At 50.5% G+C, this 21449-nt stretch overlaps 1 protein-coding gene across 1 annotated transcript in view; it reads right to left on the minus strand.

Annotated features, from left to right (window-relative positions):
• CCDC12 (coiled-coil domain containing 12) overlaps positions 9605-21449 on the minus strand; it is a 61103-nt gene continuing 49258 nt past the window's right edge. The window contains exons 5-9 of the mRNA XM_005669466.3: positions 18398-18477; positions 16797-16858; positions 16460-16494; positions 15431-15507; positions 9605-15344 (exon numbers count right to left, since the gene is read on the minus strand). Of these exons, the coding sequence (XP_005669523.1) occupies positions 15265-15344; positions 15431-15507; positions 16460-16494; positions 16797-16858; positions 18398-18477 (334 nt within the window). The 3' untranslated portion in view covers positions 9605-15264. The remainder of the gene's footprint in view (positions 15345-15430; positions 15508-16459; positions 16495-16796; positions 16859-18397; positions 18478-21449) is intronic.

A 21449-nucleotide genomic window follows, 5' to 3' on the forward strand; every position in this document is an offset into this window, starting at 1 on the left:
CCAGAGGTCTGAGCCCAGAGGCTGGCTTGGCTGGGTATCTGAAAGACTTGGGGAGTTCCCGTCGTGGCGCAGTGGTTAACGAATCCGACTAGGAACCATGAGGTTGCGGGTTCGGTCCCTGCCCTTGCTCAGTGGGTTAACGATCCGGCGTTGCCGTGAGCTGTGGTGTAGGTCGCAGACGCGGCTCGGATCCCGCGTTGCTGTGGCTCTGGCGTAGGCCAGTGGCTACAGCTCCGATTCAACCCCTAGCCTGGGAACCTCCATATGCCGCGGGAGCGGCCCAAGAAATAGCAACAACAGCAACAACAACAACAGACAAAAAAGACAAAAGACAAAAAAAAAAAAAAAAAAAAAAAGACTTGGCATGTCCACTCACTAGGGATCCACTAGTGACTAGGTGGTCACTAGCATCCCCACCTGACACCCACTCACCACATTTCTTGCTCTCTCAGCTCCTGCCCACGCGTCTTGGGCTCTAGAATGGCACAGGCCCTCCTCAGCCTGACACTCTTAGAACTGACCCAACTGCATCTCCACCCCGTATTCTGGCCAGAGCAAACTACTTGCTCAAACCTGAAGATGGCCCCATCACTGGGCCTTTGCATAAGCCAGTGCCCCTGCCCGGTACTTCCTTCTACGTCCAGCTTAAACGCTTGTTCTTCTCCATGAACTCAGGATCTTGGAAGTGCTCCCCATCTCCAACACCCCCAGTCCCCCACCTCCACTAAGGGCCAGGAGAGTGGTCATGAGGCTAGGACCACAAACTCACTTAGGTGGTGGGTGCTATGAGCATATTCAGAGCAGCCTCAGGTCCAGCGCACCTGCCATTCTAGATGGTGGGCAGGGCACACACCTGTCCAAAGGCCTGGTGCACTCGTGGTGCTCCACGTGACATGACCTACTTGGAATGGTGTGAGAGGCACAGAGCAGGACCTGGAGGCTGCTAAGCCAGGCTGGGCATCAAGGGTTCCCGTGAATGCTGCGAGTCATCAGATGTTCTAGAGGGAGTGCAACAAGGTCTGAGCAACATACTCCTATGTAGAGACCAGAGGAGGTTACACAGGGGTCAAGGGAGCAGTAGCCTTGTGCGGGCTGGTGGCTAGGCTGGGGGATGGGGATGGGGGTGGGATGTGCTTTTGTCAGGCAGGATCCTGGATGAGGCACTGGCTGGGGGAAGGAGACCTAAGTTCCCCTAGTCATCCCCCAACCCCCAGGGGAGTCTGATGTCCCTCTCCAGAGCCCAGCCACAGGACCTCCAGACCACTGGGCCTTTGGAGCAACTCTTCCCACCCATCCCACAGAAAGAGTAATTGAGGTCCCCAGCTGGCAGGGCCCCAGGGTCCCATCTTCCAGCCAAGACTCCTCCTTAGGAGGCTTCTGAAGTAGAATCCACGAGACCTACTCATCCTGAAACACTCATACTGGGTACCTCTAGGACAGAGCTGTGTCTTCCCTTCAGACTGGGTGACCTCTGGGACAGAGTGGAACCTCTCCTCTCAAACTGGATTTCCTCTAAAACAGGGTTTAGCTTCTTCCCACTGACTGGGACCTCTTCCACCCCATGACAGGACTGTGCTCACCCTTCAGACTTGTTACCACCTTCCCTTTAGATAAACCTCCAGACAGGGCTGTGCTTTCCCTTTGGACTAAATGCACTCAGGACATGCTGGGTACCCCCCTCAGGTTCAGTGGCCCCAGGCAGGGCCAGGGCCCTTCACATCTACTTGGATACTTCTTCCCTGAGGGCTGGTCCTCCTTCTTCAGGATTTTTGCACCAAGGACAAGGCCAGGCCTCCCCCTTTAGACTGGGCACCATTTTTCCCCTCGACGGGATAGCCAGGGCAGAACTGGACTTCTTGCATCAATCTAAGCCCCTAGTCCAGGACCAGGTCTCCTTCCTTAGAACTGGAGCTCCTGGGCCAGGGATGGCCTCCCAACTCAGAGAGGCCCTGAGCCCCACCTAGGCCATCCAGGTGTTGGCAGAGGAAGTGGGAGCCCTCAGAGGGCCTGGCAGGCAGTCAGGATGCTGTTTGCCTTGAGCAGGGGCTGGAGCCAGGTGGTCATTTCTCCCTTCAAGGCCTCACAGCCCAGCCAAGCCACAAGGAACACGTAAACACCAACCGAGCCGGGCGGCAGGCAGGCAGGGAGAAGGGCACCAAAAGACCCTGACTCCTCAGCCTCTGGCCAGTCTGGGCACCTCATGAGCTGCTCTGGACTCCAAGTCAGGCCAGTAAGGCGGGCTCCAGCTCCCACCTGTTGTGGGCATGTGAATAGACCCTGCCTTCTCTGGCCTATCTCCCTCAGCCCAACTGGGAAAGGGACCTCTGAGGACCCTTGGAAGGAATGTACCTTTCTGGGGGCTCCTGGAGCATAGGCCAAACTCCAAGGGGAGGCTGGCTCAGTCCACAGCTCCCAGCTCAGAGCGGCATCTAGAGGGTCCAGAGGCATCAAAGAGAGGCCTGTGCTGACCCTCCATGTGCAAACCTGTGGAGAAGACCGAAGGGGTTACACATCTGTCCAGAGAGAGCAGGCTTTCGTAGTCCGTTCCCTTCAGCTCTCAACCAGGGGCAGTGGTAAGACAGAAAACACAAACAGGGAAAATGGGACTTAATTGCCTAGAAAATGAAAGGGATATGACCCTGACCAGGGGTCTGAGGGATAGGCCTGCTCAGTGTGTGAGGGGATGTGGACTTGCACTGGGAGAGATGAGGATGAGTCCCATCCTTATGGGTCACAGGGGACATAACTCTGTTCTGAAGGCACATGAGGGGACACAGACCTTCTGTGGGTGTCTGAGGGGACAGAGCCCCACTCTAAAGGCACACAAGGGGACACAGGCCTTCCCTGGGGGTCTGAGGGGATCACAGCCCTGCTATGAGGGCATGTGAGGGAATATTGCCCTTCCGTGAGGGTCTGAGGGGACACAGCCCTGCTCTGAGAGGACATGAGGGAACTCGGACCTTCCATGAGGGTCTGAGGAGTCACAACTGGTTCTGAATGCACTGAGGGGATACGGACGTTCTGTGGGGTTCTAAGGGGACAAAGCCCTGCTTGAAGACGAGCTGGGGACTAAGGACCTTGCCTGTGGGGTCCCAGGGGACACAGTCCTGCTCTGAGTGCAGGTGAGGGGAGATGAACCTGTCCTGTGGGGTCTGAGGGCATACAGCCCTATTGTGTGTGAACAGATATGGCCTCTCCCTCAGAGGTTCTGATAAGGTCCTAGCTGTGCTTTCATTTTTAGAACTGAGGTCTGCTTGTGGGGACCCAGTCAGAGGGTGCTGGGGGAGTGGGTCTTGGGGCACATAGGCTGGATTGTTCCCAACTATACCTCTGTTGCCTCCTCAGCCAATTCCAGACTCATCCCAGCCTGAGGCTACCATGGCCAACTGAAACAAGCCTTGGTTGGGGCAGAGGAGCCTCCTCCCAGGCAGAGAAGGGGGCTCTGAAGTCAGGCTGAGGTCTGGGCCCGGGCTGGCTCCCTGTGTTTGCTGTGTGATCCAGGGCAAGCCGCCTTCCCTCCCTGAGCCTCAGCTTCACTTCTGAGGTTGGGCTTCTGTCCAGGTCTCTTGGCCTGTGTTGTCTCAGTACCTCACCCTGCTTCCTGGTGGGCCCCCAGGCTGGGTTTTGGCTGCCTGGACAGAGACTTTACCTCTTCCTTGGGCAGACTTGTGGCCCACAACACCCAAGGCCAGGCCATCCCCAAGTGACAAGTTCCCTCCTTCTTTAGCATCCCAGTCATGCAGGCAGTGGGGGCCAAGACAGTGGGTATAGATTCTGTGCAGCTCCTCTCCCTCCAATGGCTGGGGGGTCAAAAGGGGCCAGGGTCTGGAAACAGGAAAATCAGATTCCAGGCCTAAAACTATCCCTTCTGGCCTCAGCCCTCCATCTATGTGTGAAAGGAGGGCGGTGGAGCCCTGCATTATGCTCCTCCCTGACCTGCAACATCTGTTTTAAAGGAGCAGAGAGGAGAGTTTCAATTTCTCCAAAGCCTTCTTAACTCAAAGACCCAGTGGTTTTCAGTCCCAGTTCTCAGACTGCTGTCTCAGGGTGGGGACACGGCTAGGGGCTCTGGACACAAGCCAGGCTGGGAGGATGGAGTTCTGGCCATGGGATGCTGGGCTTGTTGCCACTGAAAGCTCCCTTCTCAGTGCTTCAGTACCTGCGGCGCCAGACTCCCAGAGGCTGGTGCATGAGGCCCTCCACCTGCTCCTCTCCACTCCCCACGCTCTGCTCTCTAGGCAGCCTCTTTCCTGCTGCAGCTTGTAGGGGTCAGGGGACAGCCTTGGTGTGAACCACACTCTGGCCCTGCCTAGAGGCCACACTGTCAGGCCACCAGCCCCAATAAGCTCATCACCATCAGTAAGGTAGAGATGTGTTGTGTCTGTTATTATATGTGTGTATATTTGTGTCTACGTGCATATTTGTATTTGTGTATGTTTGTTTATGTGTTTGTATATGTGCCTAACTATATGTGTCTGTTGTGTTTATTTGCGTGGTATCAGTTTGTAGTTCTACTTGTATGTATCCTACGTCTGTGTGTTTGTAGGTATGCCCATGTTTTTATATATATATGTGTGTGTCCATTTGCATGTGTGTCTTTTGGTGTGTCTATTTGTGTATGAGACTATTTTGTGTGTATCAGTGTGTCTATTTGTATTTTTTGGTATGTATGTCTGCATATATGTGTGTGTCTATTTGTGTGTGTGTGTCTGTGTGGACCCGTGGTCTGAGAACGCCGCCTGTGGGTGGAATTTGGCCCGGAGATATGTTTGGTTTGGCCCTCATAATATTTTCAACATCTTGAGCCAACATTTAAAAATCAGGATATTTCACATAAAAATTCAGCTTTTCAGTTTCTTTTAAAAATTCAGAAGCCCTGGCAGCCTCAGGCCTACATTCCCATGAGGCCACTCTCCTCCAAAGCTACACAGGGACTGCCTTGCCCTCCCACCCGCCACAGCCTCCCCACGTGTCTCGCCCACCAGCACCTTGAGGATGATTGACTTTGTGATCCCAGGGGTGTGGTCATGAGTGAGTGTAAGCCTGGTGGTCACGGAGTGTGTGCGTGAGTATGTGGGGTGAGTTTGTGTGTATATACACAGGGTGGGGTGAGTATTTGTGTGTAAATCCAGTCTGCAGTGGGGTGTGTGTAGATGTGAATGCATGTGTACAGAAGAGGCCAATCTGTGTGAGTGGGATGAGTGCTTGTGTGAATGTGTGTGTGTGCACGTTAGGCAAATCTGAGGGTGTGGGGGACACGTAAGTGTGTGAGGGCACCTGTGGGGGGGGTTAGGTGTGTGAATGCACGCATGGTGGGTGTGTGCATGGGGGTGTGCATATTCATGGCCATGTGGAGTATGTGGGCCACCGCGGTTGGGGGATGCTCCGCATAGGGGCTTTTTCCGGCCTTTGAGAGGGAAATTGGATTCCCAGCTTCTGGCTGGGCTGCTTTGTGGGATTTATTTCTGTCTCAGTGCCGACCGGAGGCCTGAGTAATGGGAACATTTAAAGAAAACCAGTAAATACATAGAGAAAGGGCAGGCTGGCCGGGAAATGGGCTGGACACCCCTGCTCAGCCCACGGCTGCCAGAGGCCCTGAGGCCAGGCATGAAGCAGGGAAGGGAGCGGCCCTAGACCCAGCATGCACACCCACTCTACTCTATGGATGCCCACCGCTGCCTGTCCAGGCCATTCCAGTGGGCCAGCCCCCTACACCACCTGGACAGCCCCTGGATCTAGGCACCTTGGAAGCTTGACTCTGACCAAGATGCTCAGGACAGGCCCGGGAAATGCCATATCAGGTCTGGCCCAGGGGGTAAGGGGACCTGACCCTCCAGGTGGGACCCCTTTCTCAGCCAGGCTACACTGGATCCACGCCCCTCAGGATTCTGTCCACACATGCCCCATATGTATACAGACCCTACCACAGGAGAGATGAGACTGCTTGTAACCTGTCAGGGCTGGTGCTGACCCCAGGGCTGGGAGGGCACTCAAGACACCACCTAGAGCCCACACACCCTAAAGTGCCTGATGCCTGGACCCTCGGGAAGGCCGGCATGCGGTGGGGATACTGTTGCTCCCTAGGACACAGCCCTCATTATTCTGGGTTTCAGGCTCACTGAGTCCCACTCTCAGGATCACCTCTGATATCAGCTCCTTAAATGACACAGGGCCCATGAGAAAGGACAAAGGTGCCTCCTCCAGTTCGGGGATGTTGGTTACAGAGGATCCATTACAGCAGCAGGGAAAGCAGGCTATGCTGACCCACACTACCTTCAGGGGCCCTTGGTTAGTGTCTTCTGATGCCCCCTAGTGGCCATGTGGGGCCAGTGGGGGAAATAATGGCTTCAGGAGATGCTCATCCCCTAGAGGTCTCTTGTCTGAATAACCGCCAGGCCCCTGGGGCCCTAGATCCCCACCACTCACTCCACCCCACTGTGATGCCCAACTGGATAGCCTGCGGAAAGTGAAGTCTTTTAGACTGGTCTGAGGGAAAGGACGCGGCTCACAGCTGAGATCCCGAGGCCACTTGGAAGGTCAGCACCTGGAGAGCAGGGCAACATCAGACTCACAGCTGCATCCTTAGCCTCTGAAGCAGTGCCCAGCACAAGTATATACCCAGGAAATGGATGAATGCCTGAACCTGCAGCTCCTGTAGGGATGGGCGGTTCTGTGGCAGGCCCCTGAAGGTGAGTGGGCATCTCACACTGGAGCCCCAAAGGTGGGGCGCAGCAGCAAGGGACTCCAATGGGGGACTTGGCCTACTGGGATGGACAGAATTCATCCTTTTAACTTTAGGGGCTGTGACTCTCTGACCCGAGTCTGCCATTTCTCACTGTGGTACAGGCCGAGCACCAGCCCGGATGTCTGACTGGCTTCTGGGGTCTCCTCCCCGCAATCTCAGATATGACTTCTCCCAGCCCTTATGCTGCCTCCCCTCTTACCTAGAGGCAACAAGCCTGAGTCTCTGGGCCAGCAGGCCCCATGCTCCTGTCCTCTGGAGAAGGGGCGTCCGTGTTGTTGCAGAACATTTCAGGCCTGACACCTCTCCTGAGATGACCCAGAGGCCAAATGTCCTTGAGGATTCCAAGTAGGAGGGGTGTGGAGCATTGGGGGTTCAGTCAGGGCTGTCCTGGAGGAGTGCCTGGTGAGCCAGACAGCAGTGGGCACATCAGGGCACTGCCACTCACTGGCCCATTTCCTCAGCCCTATGTATGACAAAGGGACTCTTGGAGTCTGAGAGCCCCCCACCTGCTCCTCCATCCAAGAGTTCTTTACATATTCTAGATATGAGTCCTTTATCAGACATACCGTTTGCAAATATTTTCTGTCATTAGCTTTACTCTAAATTCTCTTAACAGGGTCTTTATTAGAGCAAAATCTTTTGATTTTGGTTAAGTCAAATTTACCCATTTTTTTCTTTTTGAATTGTGCTTTCTCGTATCTAAGAACTCTCTTCTTGACTCTCTAGGTCCTGAAGGTTTTCTCTTATGATCCTCTTTAATTTTTTAGAAGGTTGGGGTTCCTTTTTTTGACCTATGGATGGATACCCAGTCACTCTAGCACCATTTGCTGAAGACTATCCTTTCTCCATTGAGCCCATCTTGCACCTTTGCCAAAAATTACTTGGCCATATCTATGTGGGGCTACTTCTGAGTTCTCTGTATCTTTCCATTGATCTATGTGCTTATCTTTCCACCAATACCATTTATTTTTTATTTATTTTGTCTTATTCACGGCATATGAGGGTTCCCAGGCTAGGGGTCTAATCGGAGCTGTTGCTGCTGGCCTACGCTAGAGCCTTAGCAATGCCAGATCCGAGCCACGTCTGCGACCTACACCACAGCTCATGGCAACGCCGATCCTTAACCCACTGAACAAGGCCAGGGATCGAACCCACAACCTCATGGTTCCTAGTCGGATTTGTTTCCGACTGGACCACGACGGGAACTCCTATGTGGGTTGTTATTTACAGTATCCCTTTACTGTCCTTTTGATATAGTGATAGCCTTATTTAATTCTTAGTATTCCTAATATGTATCTCCTGTTACTTTGTCCGTCTTTGTTACTCACTTAACTGATTTTTGCAATGTTTACCAGTTTCTTTGCTCACTACTTCTTCCTGCATCCTGGGGCAGGCAGTGCTGGCTGCCTTCCCAGTACTTTCTACCCTTTTCTTTCTTTCTCATGGAATCTCAATTTCAATCATGGTGGCAATGCGCCCAGCCTAAAATACCCCTAACTCCCCACCTGTCTGCAGTTAGGGTCAGATCTGACACAGCGATGGCTGATCAGATGTGAAGGCAAGCACGAGGGATTGGGCTTGAAGCCATAGTTTCTTCAGTTCGAGCCTGGGGAGGACAAAGCCTGCTCAGGGAGCTTTGGATGGCAGCTGAAGACCCAGAAGGGACTCATGTCCCTGGTGGTTTTGAGAAGCCACTGTACTAACTTAGACATAACACAAGAACAATGAACTCCTCCTTGTTTAAGATTTTGTAGGTGAGCAGCTGCCAAATGCAGTCCTGATTCCCATTATCCCTCTCCCTGCGCTCACCTTGTTCCTTGTACTAAAGCATCCTTTAGCACTTTTAGCAAATTGGTGCATAGTAAATAGTCTCGTAAGCCTGAAAATGTCTATCTTGTCCTTATTATTTATAAGTGAGCAGACTGACATTTATGTTTCCTCAGCACTTTCCTTTTTTTTCCCCCTCTCCCCGTGTAGCCTGTAGGATTTTTCTCTTCACCCTCCATGTTCTAATCTAGACCATTGTAGTGAAACTGCAGATGTGGCCATTTAAAAAATTCCGCTTTGACTAATTTCCATACTCATTGAGATTAGGATGTGAATTCCAGAAATTTTTTTCAGAAATTATGTGTGTGAAATACAGCACATACACCCAAGAAAAAGTGTATAAAATGGACAGAGAGTAAAATGAATGCCCAAGACTCAAGCCAAGAAAAAAGGAACATATCAACATCTCAAAGGGCCCCTTCCCACAGCTAACTGCAAGCCGGGTGTTGAGGACGATCACCTTGCTCTTCTGCGGCGACGTTACCATCCACGGGTACAGCCTCAGAGGTACTGCTTTGCTCTGCCTGGTTTAGATCACACAAATGGCTCATACTTCATTTCTTCTGTGGCTTGCTTCTGTCGAGATGTAGCTGCAATCTTACAGGTGGTGACAGCTCATTCCATTGCTAAAGAGCACCCCACTGTCAGAACCATAACTCATTACCACATCTGTGTTTTACTGTGTATGTGTGCTATTATGAACAATGCTTCTATGAGGGTTCCTGTCCCTCTCTCGTGGTATTCCTATGCAAAACTGCTCGAGGACAGCAATAGTGGAGCTGCTGGTCACACGCGGTGCATGAATTCAACCTTCCAAAGTGGTCTCACCATCCAGCAGGTGGGAAGCCTGCTGCTCCACAGCACAGCAGTGTAGCTAGTAACCGTTCTGTCTGAAAGTGCCCCTTGTCTGGCATCACCTCAGCTACCTCAATTTCCTTCTGTTGATTCTGAGCTTGACAGAGCTTTATGAATCCCTTCACCTTCAATCTTGCTGTTTGAAAGACTGAGTTTAGGTTTGTTTTGTTTTTTTAATGGCATCAGACTGTTTTGTTTTTTTAAAAAGTGGTCTAGTACATTAATAGTAATTAATGATATATTTGGATTTGGATTAGATCATGTGTCCCACCTTTTCTCTTTTTCTTTGTTTTCTTTCGGATAATTTATTTTTCTCACTCCATTTTTTTCTCAATTTCTTTGGAAGGAGTACCCTCTTTCTCTTTCTTTAGGGTTATTCTAGAAATGTCAACCTGCCTGTATACCACAGTCTTTTCTCTCCTTCTGAGTGAGCTTCATATAGGGCTGTAATTCAAATCACCTCTCATCCCCAGACTCACACAAAATTGCTGTTACGTAGTCTAAGTAGTCCTTGTTTTACTTTTACTTCACAACACGTATTTGTTTTATTAAGTCAATGCCTATTTAAATTTACACTTTCTTTCTCTTCATTCCTTTTTATAGCTCAGATTTTCCACCTGGGTCACCTGGATTGTGACCCTTCAGTCTGAAGACATTTGTTAGAATTTTACGAGGATGCTTATTATTACTTAAAAAAAAATTTATTGAGATGTAATATATACCTTATACAATTCACCCATTTAAAGGTATAATTCAGTGGCTTTTAGCATTGTGCAACCATTACCACAACCCATTTTAGAATATTTTCATTACCCCAAAATAGATTTTTTTTTTTAAATTGTGAGTCTGCTGGTGACAAAATCTCTGGTTTTGTCTAAAAATAACTTGTACTTGTAAGATATTTTCCCTGGGTATAGAATTTCAAGTTGACAGTTACTTTTTATTAGTGAAAAACAGATATGAGAAGGTACCATTCCAGTTAACCCTGGCTGTGGTTGAGACATCTGCTGCAGGCTTGCTCCTCGGAAGATAATAAAATCTTCTCTAATTGTAAGATATTTTCTTCCTCTCTTTTTCTTTAGCTCTCATTCTCCCTCCCTCTTGTTTTCTTTTTCTTTTTCTTTTCTTTTTTTTTTTTTTGGTCTTTTTAGGGCCGCACCCAAAGCATATGAATGTTCCCAGGCTAGGCATTGAATCGGAGCTACAGCTGCCAGCCTATGCCACAGCCACAGCAACACCAGATCCGAGCCTCATCTGTGACCTACACCTCAGCTCACGGCAACACCAGATCCTTAACCCACTGAGTGAGGCCAGGGATTGAACCTGCATCCTCACAGATACTAGTAAGATTCATTTCCACTGAGACACGATGGGAACTCTCTGTCTTTTTTTGCCACACTTGTGGCAAGCTGGATCCTTTACCCCACTGTGTGGGGCCTGGAATGGAACCCATGCTACAGTCAGATTCTTAACCCTCTGCACCACAGCAGGAACTCCTTGAGATCTTTTCTTGGTCTTCTGGTTCGCCAATTTATTACAATGTGTCCAGGTATGTAGTGGTTTTAAAACACACCCACAAATTCTTAGACGGACTCTACCTTGAGGTAGAACTTAAGTCTTCTCTCTTTGAGTGTGGGCTGGACAGAGTGACTTGCTTCTAACAATAGCCTGAGAAAGAATATCACTTCTAAGACCAGATCATCAAAAGCCCTAAAGCTTCCTCTTGCTTTCTCTCTTGGATCACTTATTCTGGGGCAAGCCAGCTGCCCGCACATGTGAACACTTTGTCTTATGAAGAAGTCCAAGCAAGAAGACTGTTTTGTAATGCTTCTATAAGCATTCCTATGAGCCCTGGGGTGGAAGCAGTCCTGGAAGCAGATCCTCCAGCCACAGTCGAGCCTTCTCAAGCCTGCTGCCCTGGAGGAGAATGCTGACTGCAAACTCAAAGAGACGCCCAAACTAGAACTACTCAGCTAAGCCACTCCTAAATTCCTGATCCACAGAAACTGTCAGATAATAATTTCTTGTTTTAAGCCACAAAGTTTTGGGATTATTTATTTATTTATTTGTGTTTTTAGGGCCACACCTGTGGCATGTGGAGGTTCCCAGCTAGGGGTCTAATTGGAGCTGTAGCTGCTGGCCTACGCCAGAGCCACAGCAATGCAGGATCTGAACTGCATCTGAGCTGCGTCTGTGACCTACACCACAGCTCAGGGCAATGCCAGATCCTTAACTCACCGAGGGAGGCCAGGGATCGAACCCACAACCTCATGGTTCCTAGTCAGATTCATTAACCACTGAGCCATGACAGGAACTCCAGTTTGGGGATAATTTATATGCAGCAATTTATAATGAATACAAAGTGTGAAAAAAAATTGAGGCAAACCTGCTTTCTGAACTATAGGAAACATACAAAAAAGTGCCCAAATTATATGTACAGAGCCCAAGGAATATTCATAAGTGAATATACTTAATTAATTACCACCCATAATAAGAGACAGAACACTTGAGCGCAAATTTCTTTTGGTTGCTCTGTTTGAGATTTGTTGACCTTGAATCCATGGACTGGTGATTTTTAAAACTTCAGTCACTGAAAAAAAAAAATTATCTCTGCCCAATTTGTGCCTCCCCCACCCCCGCCGTGGAACTCCAAACACTGTTAGATCACCTCATCCTATCTTTCATATCTTTGCCTCTTGTTTTATACCATTGACCTTTTTATCTGGCTGGCTGCATTCTGGATAACCTCTTCAGATCTTGCTTCCTATTCACAAATTGTCTCTTTAGCTCTAATTCAGAGATACAAGGTTTCAAATCACTACGAATCTGGAAGTATTTTTTTCTTCCAGAACCTCATTTTGGTTCCTCTGAAAATCTATTCATTGTCAAGCGTTTCCTTTGTTCTTAAATCACTTTTAAACATTTAAATTATCAGACTGATAATTCTAATGTCTGAAGTCTTTGCAAGTCTGATACCACCATGTTCTTTCCCATGTCCTCTATTCTGGGTGGTGCTCTGCTGCCTAGTATATCTGGGGAACTTTTCTATAAGCTGTTGTTCATCTTTCTCGGAACTTTATTGCTGGGGATTCTTTGAGGACTGAGATGAATTAGGATTCATTCAGGTAGAATCTGCATATCCTTCTGTCAAATGCCTGAGATGACCAAATTCTGAGACCACTCTAAATTTTGGCCTGAGGTTTCTTGTGTGCAAATGCATATGAGGGAGGGCTGGCTCAGTTCTCAAGGGAGACCTTATTCCACTCCAGTAACTGGCAGGATTCCAGTTCTCTCCGGGATGCCAGGAGAACAGACTGATTATTAGTTCGCAGAGGATGTTCCCTTTGGGGCCCCAAACACTGAAGGCACCCAAAACCAATGTTCAATATCTTCTGGTTTGTCAAGTACTTCCGGTGCAAAGGTCAGGCTTCAGCATTCTGCTGCTTCTCTTACCTTTTGCCTGAGTATTCCTTTCTTTCTTGCCAGATCACTGATGCATTTTAAAAGCACTTACCAGTATTGACTTTTCTAGTATTTTTAGCTGTTTGTAAAGGAGAATCAGTTAAGGCAATTATTCTATAGAGATGCCAGAAACAGAAGTGGCATCAAGTACTCCTTCTTCAAAAACTTCTTTCTCCGGTTTTCTTTTCCTGAACTCAGATCAGTTGAAGAACAGTTATCCATAAGTAAAACTTCTCAAATTCACCCTCTACCTGTCCTCCTTTCTCTCTCTTTGCCACCCTTTGGATCTTCAGCTTTACTTCCAATTTATTAATCCCTTCTCTGTAAGTTATCAGTTAGCTCTTCTAGTGAGTTTCCTATTTTAATAAACATTCTTTATTTCCAAGATTTCTTCTGTTTTTGGCCATACCTGAGACATATGGAAATTCCTAGGCTAGGGATCAAACCCATGCCATAGGAGTGACCCAAGCCACAGCAGTGACAATGCTAGACCCTTAACCCACTGAGCTACCAGAGAACTCCCAATTTCGAAGATTCCTAATCAGTTGTTTCTTATACCAAATCCCTATTCTTGAGTTATGGGGGTCACTCCCTCTTTGATCTCTCTGGTGATAAAACAAATGTTCATTTTAAAGCCTGTTAGGATGTTAGCATTTCACTTTCTTTGAATAGAAATTCTCCCACTTGTTGGGAGAATTTCTTTAAGGCATTGGATTTTCTCAAACATTTTATAATTTTTGTTTGAGTGTCCCTCATCTGTGACACTTTTTGTTTTTCTGTAGAGCACACAAGGTTGAAAATGAAGAAGTAATCCTTTCATTAGCTGTCTGGGCTCTCATAATGTGGGGTGTCCTTACTCTGATGCTGAGCAGGAGCCTAGCTGCCAGTTACAGATGTCTGAGTCCTATACTGCCACAGGTAAGCATTCTGCAATTCCAGGAGGTGGGAGAATCTTTTTGTCCTTTATTCCTAGGAAAGGAAGCCCAGCTCTACACCCTGGCTATGCAGAGGGAGCCTGGTTCTAGTCCTGACACCTGTGGGGCATGTTGGATAGCTGTCCCTTGTAGGAATCAGTCCTGGCCTGGTTCTCCCTCAGCAGCCAGCCACCTACCACTTCAGCCCTTACTTACAGCTCCAAGTTTCTGCTCTTTTTCTAAGAATTACCTTCTTAGAGGAGTTACATAACTTTAAGTTAAAGCATTTACTTTATTGTATGAGTGTGATGACTTCTCTGCACGCACTCTAACTCCACCTCTATTGCCCGAATCCTCAGCACCATCCACCAGAGCTGGGGCCACTGTGTTTCTAGAATCTAGCACAGAAGGAGGAACACCCTGGGATGACTCCGGGCATGGACAGGAGGCTCAAATGGAAACCCTGAAGGAAACCCTTCTGGAAGAGATGAAATTCTAATTGGCCACAAGTGCCTGGAATCAGAATTGTGACAAGCCAGTCACTCTGGAGAGTCAGCTCCACAGAGGAGGACTAATGGTTCTAAAGTCAGGAGGCTAATGGTTCTAAAGTCCAAAACCACCCCTGAAACTCAGCCTACAAGACCCCAGTCCCTAGCAGAATGGGCCTCCCTCCCCCATACAGGGGCCTTATCCCAGGGAAGCCAAAGCCTAGCTCTGACTGGTGAAGTGGCAAGAGGGGCTGGTGGGGCTGTGTGGAATAAGAAAGAATAGTCCCAGGGGCTTTGAATCTGTAGCAGGCAAGAGTTGAGGCTTGCCAAGCACAGTTCATCTCTTTCATGGACACAGTCTCTTCCTTTTCTCCCTCTCACACTGTGATGGGGTCCACAGAGGACCAGGGGTGGGAGCCTCTTCAAGCTGTCCCAGACTACCGTAAAGGCCTAGGTCTGGGGAGGTCTTAGAACTCTTTCAGATCCTATCCCTCTTACATAAGGGTTTTGAAATGATCACTGATGACCAAGGACTGAAGCTCAGGCCTGGGCCTTCCCCTCCCCTCCAGCCTCAACATGCTCAGCCCAACACAGGGCTTATACCTCTGCAGCTGCCCTGTCTTGGGGCCCAAACCTAGAGTATCCCCAAATATTCAGTAGGTTACTGCCACACACAGGGGTCTGCTTGTTTCTATTTCCAGATACAAAAAAAGTTCAAAATACATAACTACCTATAGAGACAATAAGCCCACTGAGTTGTTGTTGGCTTTGCCCCAACTCAAGAGCTGGGGGACCACTCAGGAGACAAGGAGCTGACCTCACCCAATGGGGACAGGTACGTTCAGACTAATAGGCAGCGAGTCACTGTTCTGAAGCCAAACTGGAGGTGATGGCAAGCCCGGCCCCTACCCCTGCCAAAGACCATCCTCCTTTAGGAAAGGCCTGACAGGAGCGTGGGGGGATGGGGCATGCCTCAGTCGGAGTCACAGGCTTCTTGTTCGGTGGTGGCCACTGCAGAGGCCAGGCTGTCCTCCTGGCCTTTCAGCCTCTCACCTGGATGGGTGGCAGACAGGAAGAGTGGAGAGGGGCCATGTGCTTGGGCCACCACCCACAGGGCAGGGATCCAGCTCCACACTTACGGATCAGCTCAGCAATGGCCCTCTGGGTCCGCTTTTCTAGCTTCTCCAGCTTCTTGGCTACGTCTCTCTTGAGGTCCCTGGAGCAGGGCAGGGAGGTAGGAGGAGGCCACAGGTGAGGGCTGGCCTGGTGAAACCTTGGGGCCCTCCCCTCCTGCAGCCCCTCTGGCATTAGCATACTTGGGTGCCTGAGGCCAGGATGCTCCTCTCTCTCCCTTTGTGCATCCTCCAAAACCTAGCAACAGCCATCCTTCCCAGTCCCAGTGAGGCAGGGACTAGCATCACCAATACAGGGGTCTGAGTCAAGGTTTGCAGGACAGAAGGTTTCTCAGGGTCCCCTTTGGGTCTGTTCTTGGTCCCAAGGGAATGACTTGCCCTGGCCCATGGTGAGTCCTGCTCCTCCTAGGATCACATGTCCACCAGGAGCTTTCAGAAGTGCACACAAAGCCCAACCCCCCTGGCTCTGGGTTTCTGAGGACACATGCCCTATGCTTTTGTTACATCAAATTAGAACACCTTCAGCTGGTACTGCACTTGAAGAATTACAAGCAAGAGGGATATAGTAAGTACCTCTGGCTCAAGTTAAAGTGAACACACAGCCCCCTCACCCTCTTTCTTAGCCCACTTACATGAGCACCAGGAAGGATGAGCATCCCTTTTCATAGAAGAGGGAACTGAGGCCAAAGTGGAACAGGTTAACTGGTGGCGGAACCTGGGGAGAAACCTGCACCTGTCCTTTCCACCATATTGCCTCCAGCCTATGGCTCCCTGACGGCAAAAGTCAGCCTCGTCCAAATGGACCTCTCTGAGGTGAAGCGGGCCCTCATCTTTTCAGAAGGGTTTTTGGAGGGGACTGCTGTCATATCCCTCTCATTCTTCACTTAGGTCCTTCTCAGCACTTACTTCAGATGATAATTATGACTGTACTGTCTGTCTCTCACTATTGAGGCTGGGAAAAGGCCCAGCCTGAGCCCAGACCTGGCACCAAGAGTGTTAGTCAGTCTGCACTGGTCTTATATGGGCAACACTCACCAATCAGGCTTCCGGGGTGCAAGGTTGGCCAGGTCCTGGGGAGGGAGGAGACACATGTCAGGTCTGGAGGGGTTCAGCCCCAAGGAAAGTAGAAGACAGGGTACAGAGGTAGGAAAAGGGGAGAAAGGGAAGGAAGAAGGAAGGGGGTGAAGGGGAACACGGGTGGTAGAGTGGGAGTTCCCTCATGGCCAAAGTGGTCTAGGCACTTTCACTGCTGAGGTCTGGGTTCAATCCCTGGTTTGGGAACTGAGATTCCACATCAAAGCTGAGCAGGTGGGAAGTAGAAAAGAACCCACAGAAGCAGCAAGGGAGGTCAGGACCACGCCCTGGTACTCACCACCTCCTCAATGACAGGCTCTGGCTTGGCAGCCTCGAGCTGCTCTTTGACCTTCTCTTCCACTAGAGGGCGCAAGACAACAACAGAGGCCCGTCAGAAAGGTGTGGCCACTCTCCCTGATTTGGCTAACTGCAGCCACAGGAGAGAGGGAGACAGTGCAGGCAGGTCCCTAGGAGAGCCTCTCACCTTAGCCCCTAACTACCCAGAGGTGAAGACTCTGCAGAGGCAGCTCCGGAGAAAGGGCTTGGGTTTCTCAGGATGAAGGCAATCTGGGGATAAAGGAGGCCAGCAGGAGGCAACCAGAGTAGATGGAGCCCAGACCTCCAGCCAGGAAGCATGCGTGCTTCTCTTAGCCCCAGTCCTCGCAGCTGGGAACTAAGACAATTGTCTGGATGTATCTAAAGTACAGTTTGGGGAAGGACCTTGAGGCTGGCTTTCCCATAGCCCTCCGGAGGGAGCTCCTGGGCTCTGAAAATGTCCCCAGACTGACCTGAAACAGGTGGCTTTTCTTCCCATCCCACTCTTAGGTGTATGCTCCCAAGACCAGGGGTACAGCCACCTCAAAGAGGCCTGCCTTCGTGTACCTCTCGGCTCTACCCAGCTGCTGACAGCACGATGGGCCTCTGGGTGGTCTGACATGGCGCATGGACAGCAAATTTGGGCTCCATGGCTTCATGGGCCCCCTGCCCTGCCTTATCTCTCTCCTGCCACAAGTGCTGATCCTAAAGCATGACCAGTTCCTCATCCCTGTCCACTGTCCTGCCTTAGTGCTCCCCACAATGCCACTGCCCTCACCATGGCGAGGCCCAAACCATGATGCAAATCACCTGGGAAGTGTGTGAATCTCAGAGCCAAGGGGGATGGGGAAGCAGACTGGTTTGGGGGGTGGCTGAATGAGCAACATTTTACTCTTTTATAAGATGAATGTATTTATTAATTTATTCCTAACATAATTACAAACTGATCAAAACAAAATAAAGACAGGACCAGGGATCTGCATGATAAGAAGTACCCCCAACATCTCCATTGTGGATGGCTACAGACAGGCCACTGTTGGCCAGGTGCTCCTGGCTGTCTGCTGCTCCCCACGACACAGCAAGACTGGGCAGCCTCATCTCACTGGCGAGAGCATCTCGCCCCATCCTCTATGCTCTGTCTGGCACTGCCACACCCATCGTCAGGTGGGCATCTGCCTGTCCAGTGCTCTCCAAGGATCTAAACGGTCAGTCCTTCTTCAGGGTCTCTCACTCTGACCCTTCTAGGGCCTACAGGACCCATCACCCTGCCTTGCTGTCCAACGGCCCCAGGGCCACTTCTATCTCCCAGCCCTGGAAGATCCTCTGAGGGGATATGGCCTCTTCCCTCGCAGGTCCCTGGAAAAACTCTAAGGCAGGGTATGAGCAGGGCAGAGCAGGCACAGGGGGCCACTGCAGTGTCCTGACTGCTTCTACTCATACATCTTCCATGAGATGGTGATGGAGGGTTCTGGACGCCCAATTTCCAGCCCTGGCACTCCCAGCTATTCTCCAAGAGAGGACAATACCTGCCAAGGTGGAAGCAACTAATAGTGCCCTGGAGCAGAGGTGGAGATACAGCCCTACCTGCGACTGGTTTGGCCTGGGGCACCCTCCTTCTCTTTAGGTCCTCATCTTCTGGGACATAGTTCCGCAGTCGGAGTTCCCTAAAGCGCAAAGAGAACAAACAGAGAGGGAGTAAAGTGTGTGACACAGCCTTATTCACCTTATACGCTTGCAAGTCGGCATGTGACGAAGCCACACAAGCTGGTCACTTCCTGACTTTGTCCTGGTCTCTCTGGAGAAGGCCTGTTGAAGGGGGACGGACAGCATAGAAAGAGAAGCATCACTTGGACATTTCCCCCTGCTCTGAGCTTCAGCTCCCTCATCTGCCAATCAGCCACCAGGCTGGGTGCTCTCCCAAAGCCCCACCTGCACTGTAGGTTCTTGTCCAGAGCTGGGGCCAGGGATGGCTGGGGAGCATTCACTGGATGTCTCCCCTGGATTACCTCCATTTGACAGTTAAGGGAATTGAGGATGAGAGACACTGCACCATTTTTATAAGGTCACACAGCAGTGGCTGTGGGATCTGAGACAGGGCAGGGTTTGACTTCAAGCCAGGCCCAGAGCTCCTGGGCTAAGTTACTCCTAAAAGAGAAAGTCAGCTGTCACCCACTGGGTCCCCGAACCGCGCCTCCTTCTCAGAGCCTTTGTGCCCTGGAGCCTCAGCTACTGGTGTCAAGAGTCTGGGTGTGCCAAGGCCAAGGGAAGAGGCATAACAGTGTGCAAGGCTGAGAAAGCCCACAATCCACCTGCACAGCCATGAGAGGCCTCACAAGCCCAAGAGGGCTTTGTTTGTTTGTTTGTTTGTCTTTTTAGGGCCGCACCTGCAGCATATGGAGGTTCCCAGGCTAGGGGTTGAATTGGAGCTGTAGTCACTGGCTTAGACCACAGCCACAGCAACGCCAGATCTGAGCCGTGTCTGTAACCTATACCATAGCTCATGGCAACACTGGATCCTTAACCTACTGATCGAGGCCAGGGATCAAACCCGCAACCTCATGGATACTAGTCAGATTCGTTTCCACTGAGCCATGATGGGAACTCCTCAAGAGGGTTTTAAAACCTACCAGGGCAGACCCCATGACCTCTATGAAGGGAGAGCAGCCCCAAGGAGCCAGAATCATACACTAGGATCAGCCAGCGACCATGGTGTTATTTTCCTCTCATTGTGGTCTCCTCAGGCATGGCTGGCTGTATCAAGCATTCACTGGGGGCCTCTCTGGCTCAACAGCTCATCAAACCCTGAACCCCACATTGAAGCCTGTTCGCAGGCAGGAGGGGGTTCCTGGCTAACTCCAGAGGGCGGCAAAGAGAGCTCCTGGGGGCTGCAGCTTAACAAAAGAAAGAGACACTGGGACAGACCACTTAGGCCCTGGGAAAGGCAGGAGTGGCTGCCCCAGCCTATCAGCCGGGTGGGACGGGGATGTGGGTTCTCCTCCTTCCCCGCTACCTCTTCTTTTTCTTTTTTTCTTTTTTTGTCTTTTTGCCTTTTCCAGGGCCGCACCCCTGGCATACGGAGGTTCCCAGGCTAGGGGTCTAATCAGAGCTGTAGCCACCGGCCTATGCCACAGCCAAGGCAACACCAGATCTGAGCCTTGTCTGTGACCTACACCACAGTTCACAGAAATGCCGGATCCTTAACCCACTGAGCGAAGCCAGGGATCGAACCCACAACCTCATGGTTTCTAGTCAGATTCGTTAACCTCTGAGCCATGACGAGAACTCCCCCACTACCTCTTCTGAGCCCTCTCAGGACTGCTGGCCCCTCAGAAGTGCTGGGAACATTTTCCCAGCAGGAGGCCTCCTGCAGTCTCTCATCTACGAATCTCTCAGTCCGTGCCAGGGAAAAGTGTGGCTGATTTCTCCAGCCCTGGGCAGGCAATTGTTTCCCAAAGTGAGGCAGCAGGTGCCTGTGGCCACACAGCAAGCAAGTGACACTGGTCTGAACTTGGGGGCTTTCTGATGCCAAATCAGTCCCCTATTTACCAGCCCCACCTGCCCACCTGCCCCGTGCCAGGGCTCCTGAGACCTACACCTCTGCGGCTTGGCTAAACTTGTGTGCCAAGTACCAGCCTGGCCTGTGTAAAAAAGGCCTGCTGCCCTCTCCCAGGGTGTGCCTCCTCTGAAGAGCATGGACACCACCCTGTCCGCCATGCCTTCCTCAGGTCTGAAGGTAAATGTCAGGTCACAGAGGCACTGGGAGAGAAAGTGGGGCATGTTCGGTATACTGACTTTCAGTTATAATAGGGTGGGGGAAAAGCGGAAGAGAAACTGGGTGTGAGAAGAAAACTGCAAGGATGAAAGAGAATAAAAAAAGTATCACTCTCAGGAAACGGCTCCAGGATTTAAGAGAAATCAGATGGAGAGAGGAGAGTTCAGTGGAAACTGCACCCAGAGCTCTCAGCAACAGAAGCAGGCAGCCACACCCCCAGTATCCCCTGCCGCCTGGGCTTCAGAAGACCAACCAGAATGAAGACCAACCAGAATGAGGGACAGCCCCGCAGCAGACAGGTAGGGGCCAGAAGCAGCAGGAAAGAGCAGCACTGGCTGGTGGGTTGGCCATACAGCACCCCCACATCCCAGCAGCCCTGCTGCCCTCTGTCCAACTCCCCCTAGAGGTGAGCACTGGTCAAGCAGTCAAGATCACCTGCAGCCACTGCGGGACGGCCCCATTCTGTGCCCGGGTTTGCACATCTGTTAGCAAGGAGGCTATGCTGGGTGTGTCCAACTCTGTCAGACTGTCCCCTGATTCATTCTGTGAGAGCTAATGAAGAGACCGACCCTCACTAATGCCCAATTAATTGCTCCTCTGACCCCTCCCCTATCACCAGCAAATGGCAAAAATCTCTGTGGAGGTCATAGAGCACTGGGTTCTTTCTGCTCCAGGGCCTGGCCTTTCTAACAAAGGGCCAAGGTGTAACTCCCTCCTTCTGCAAATAACTTAAAAAAAAAAAAAATCTATGTGTTGGCCTTATGAAGTACCATGGCATTCATTCTGAATCATGAATCCTTTACATACTCAAAAAATAAAATGAAATACATAAAGATACACCAAAATAGCTAGAGACATTACATG

This window comes from Sus scrofa, chromosome 13, assembly GCF_000003025.6.
Source record: "Sus scrofa isolate TJ Tabasco breed Duroc chromosome 13, Sscrofa11.1, whole genome shotgun sequence".
Classification (NCBI taxonomy): Eukaryota; Metazoa; Chordata; class Mammalia; order Artiodactyla; family Suidae; genus Sus; species Sus scrofa.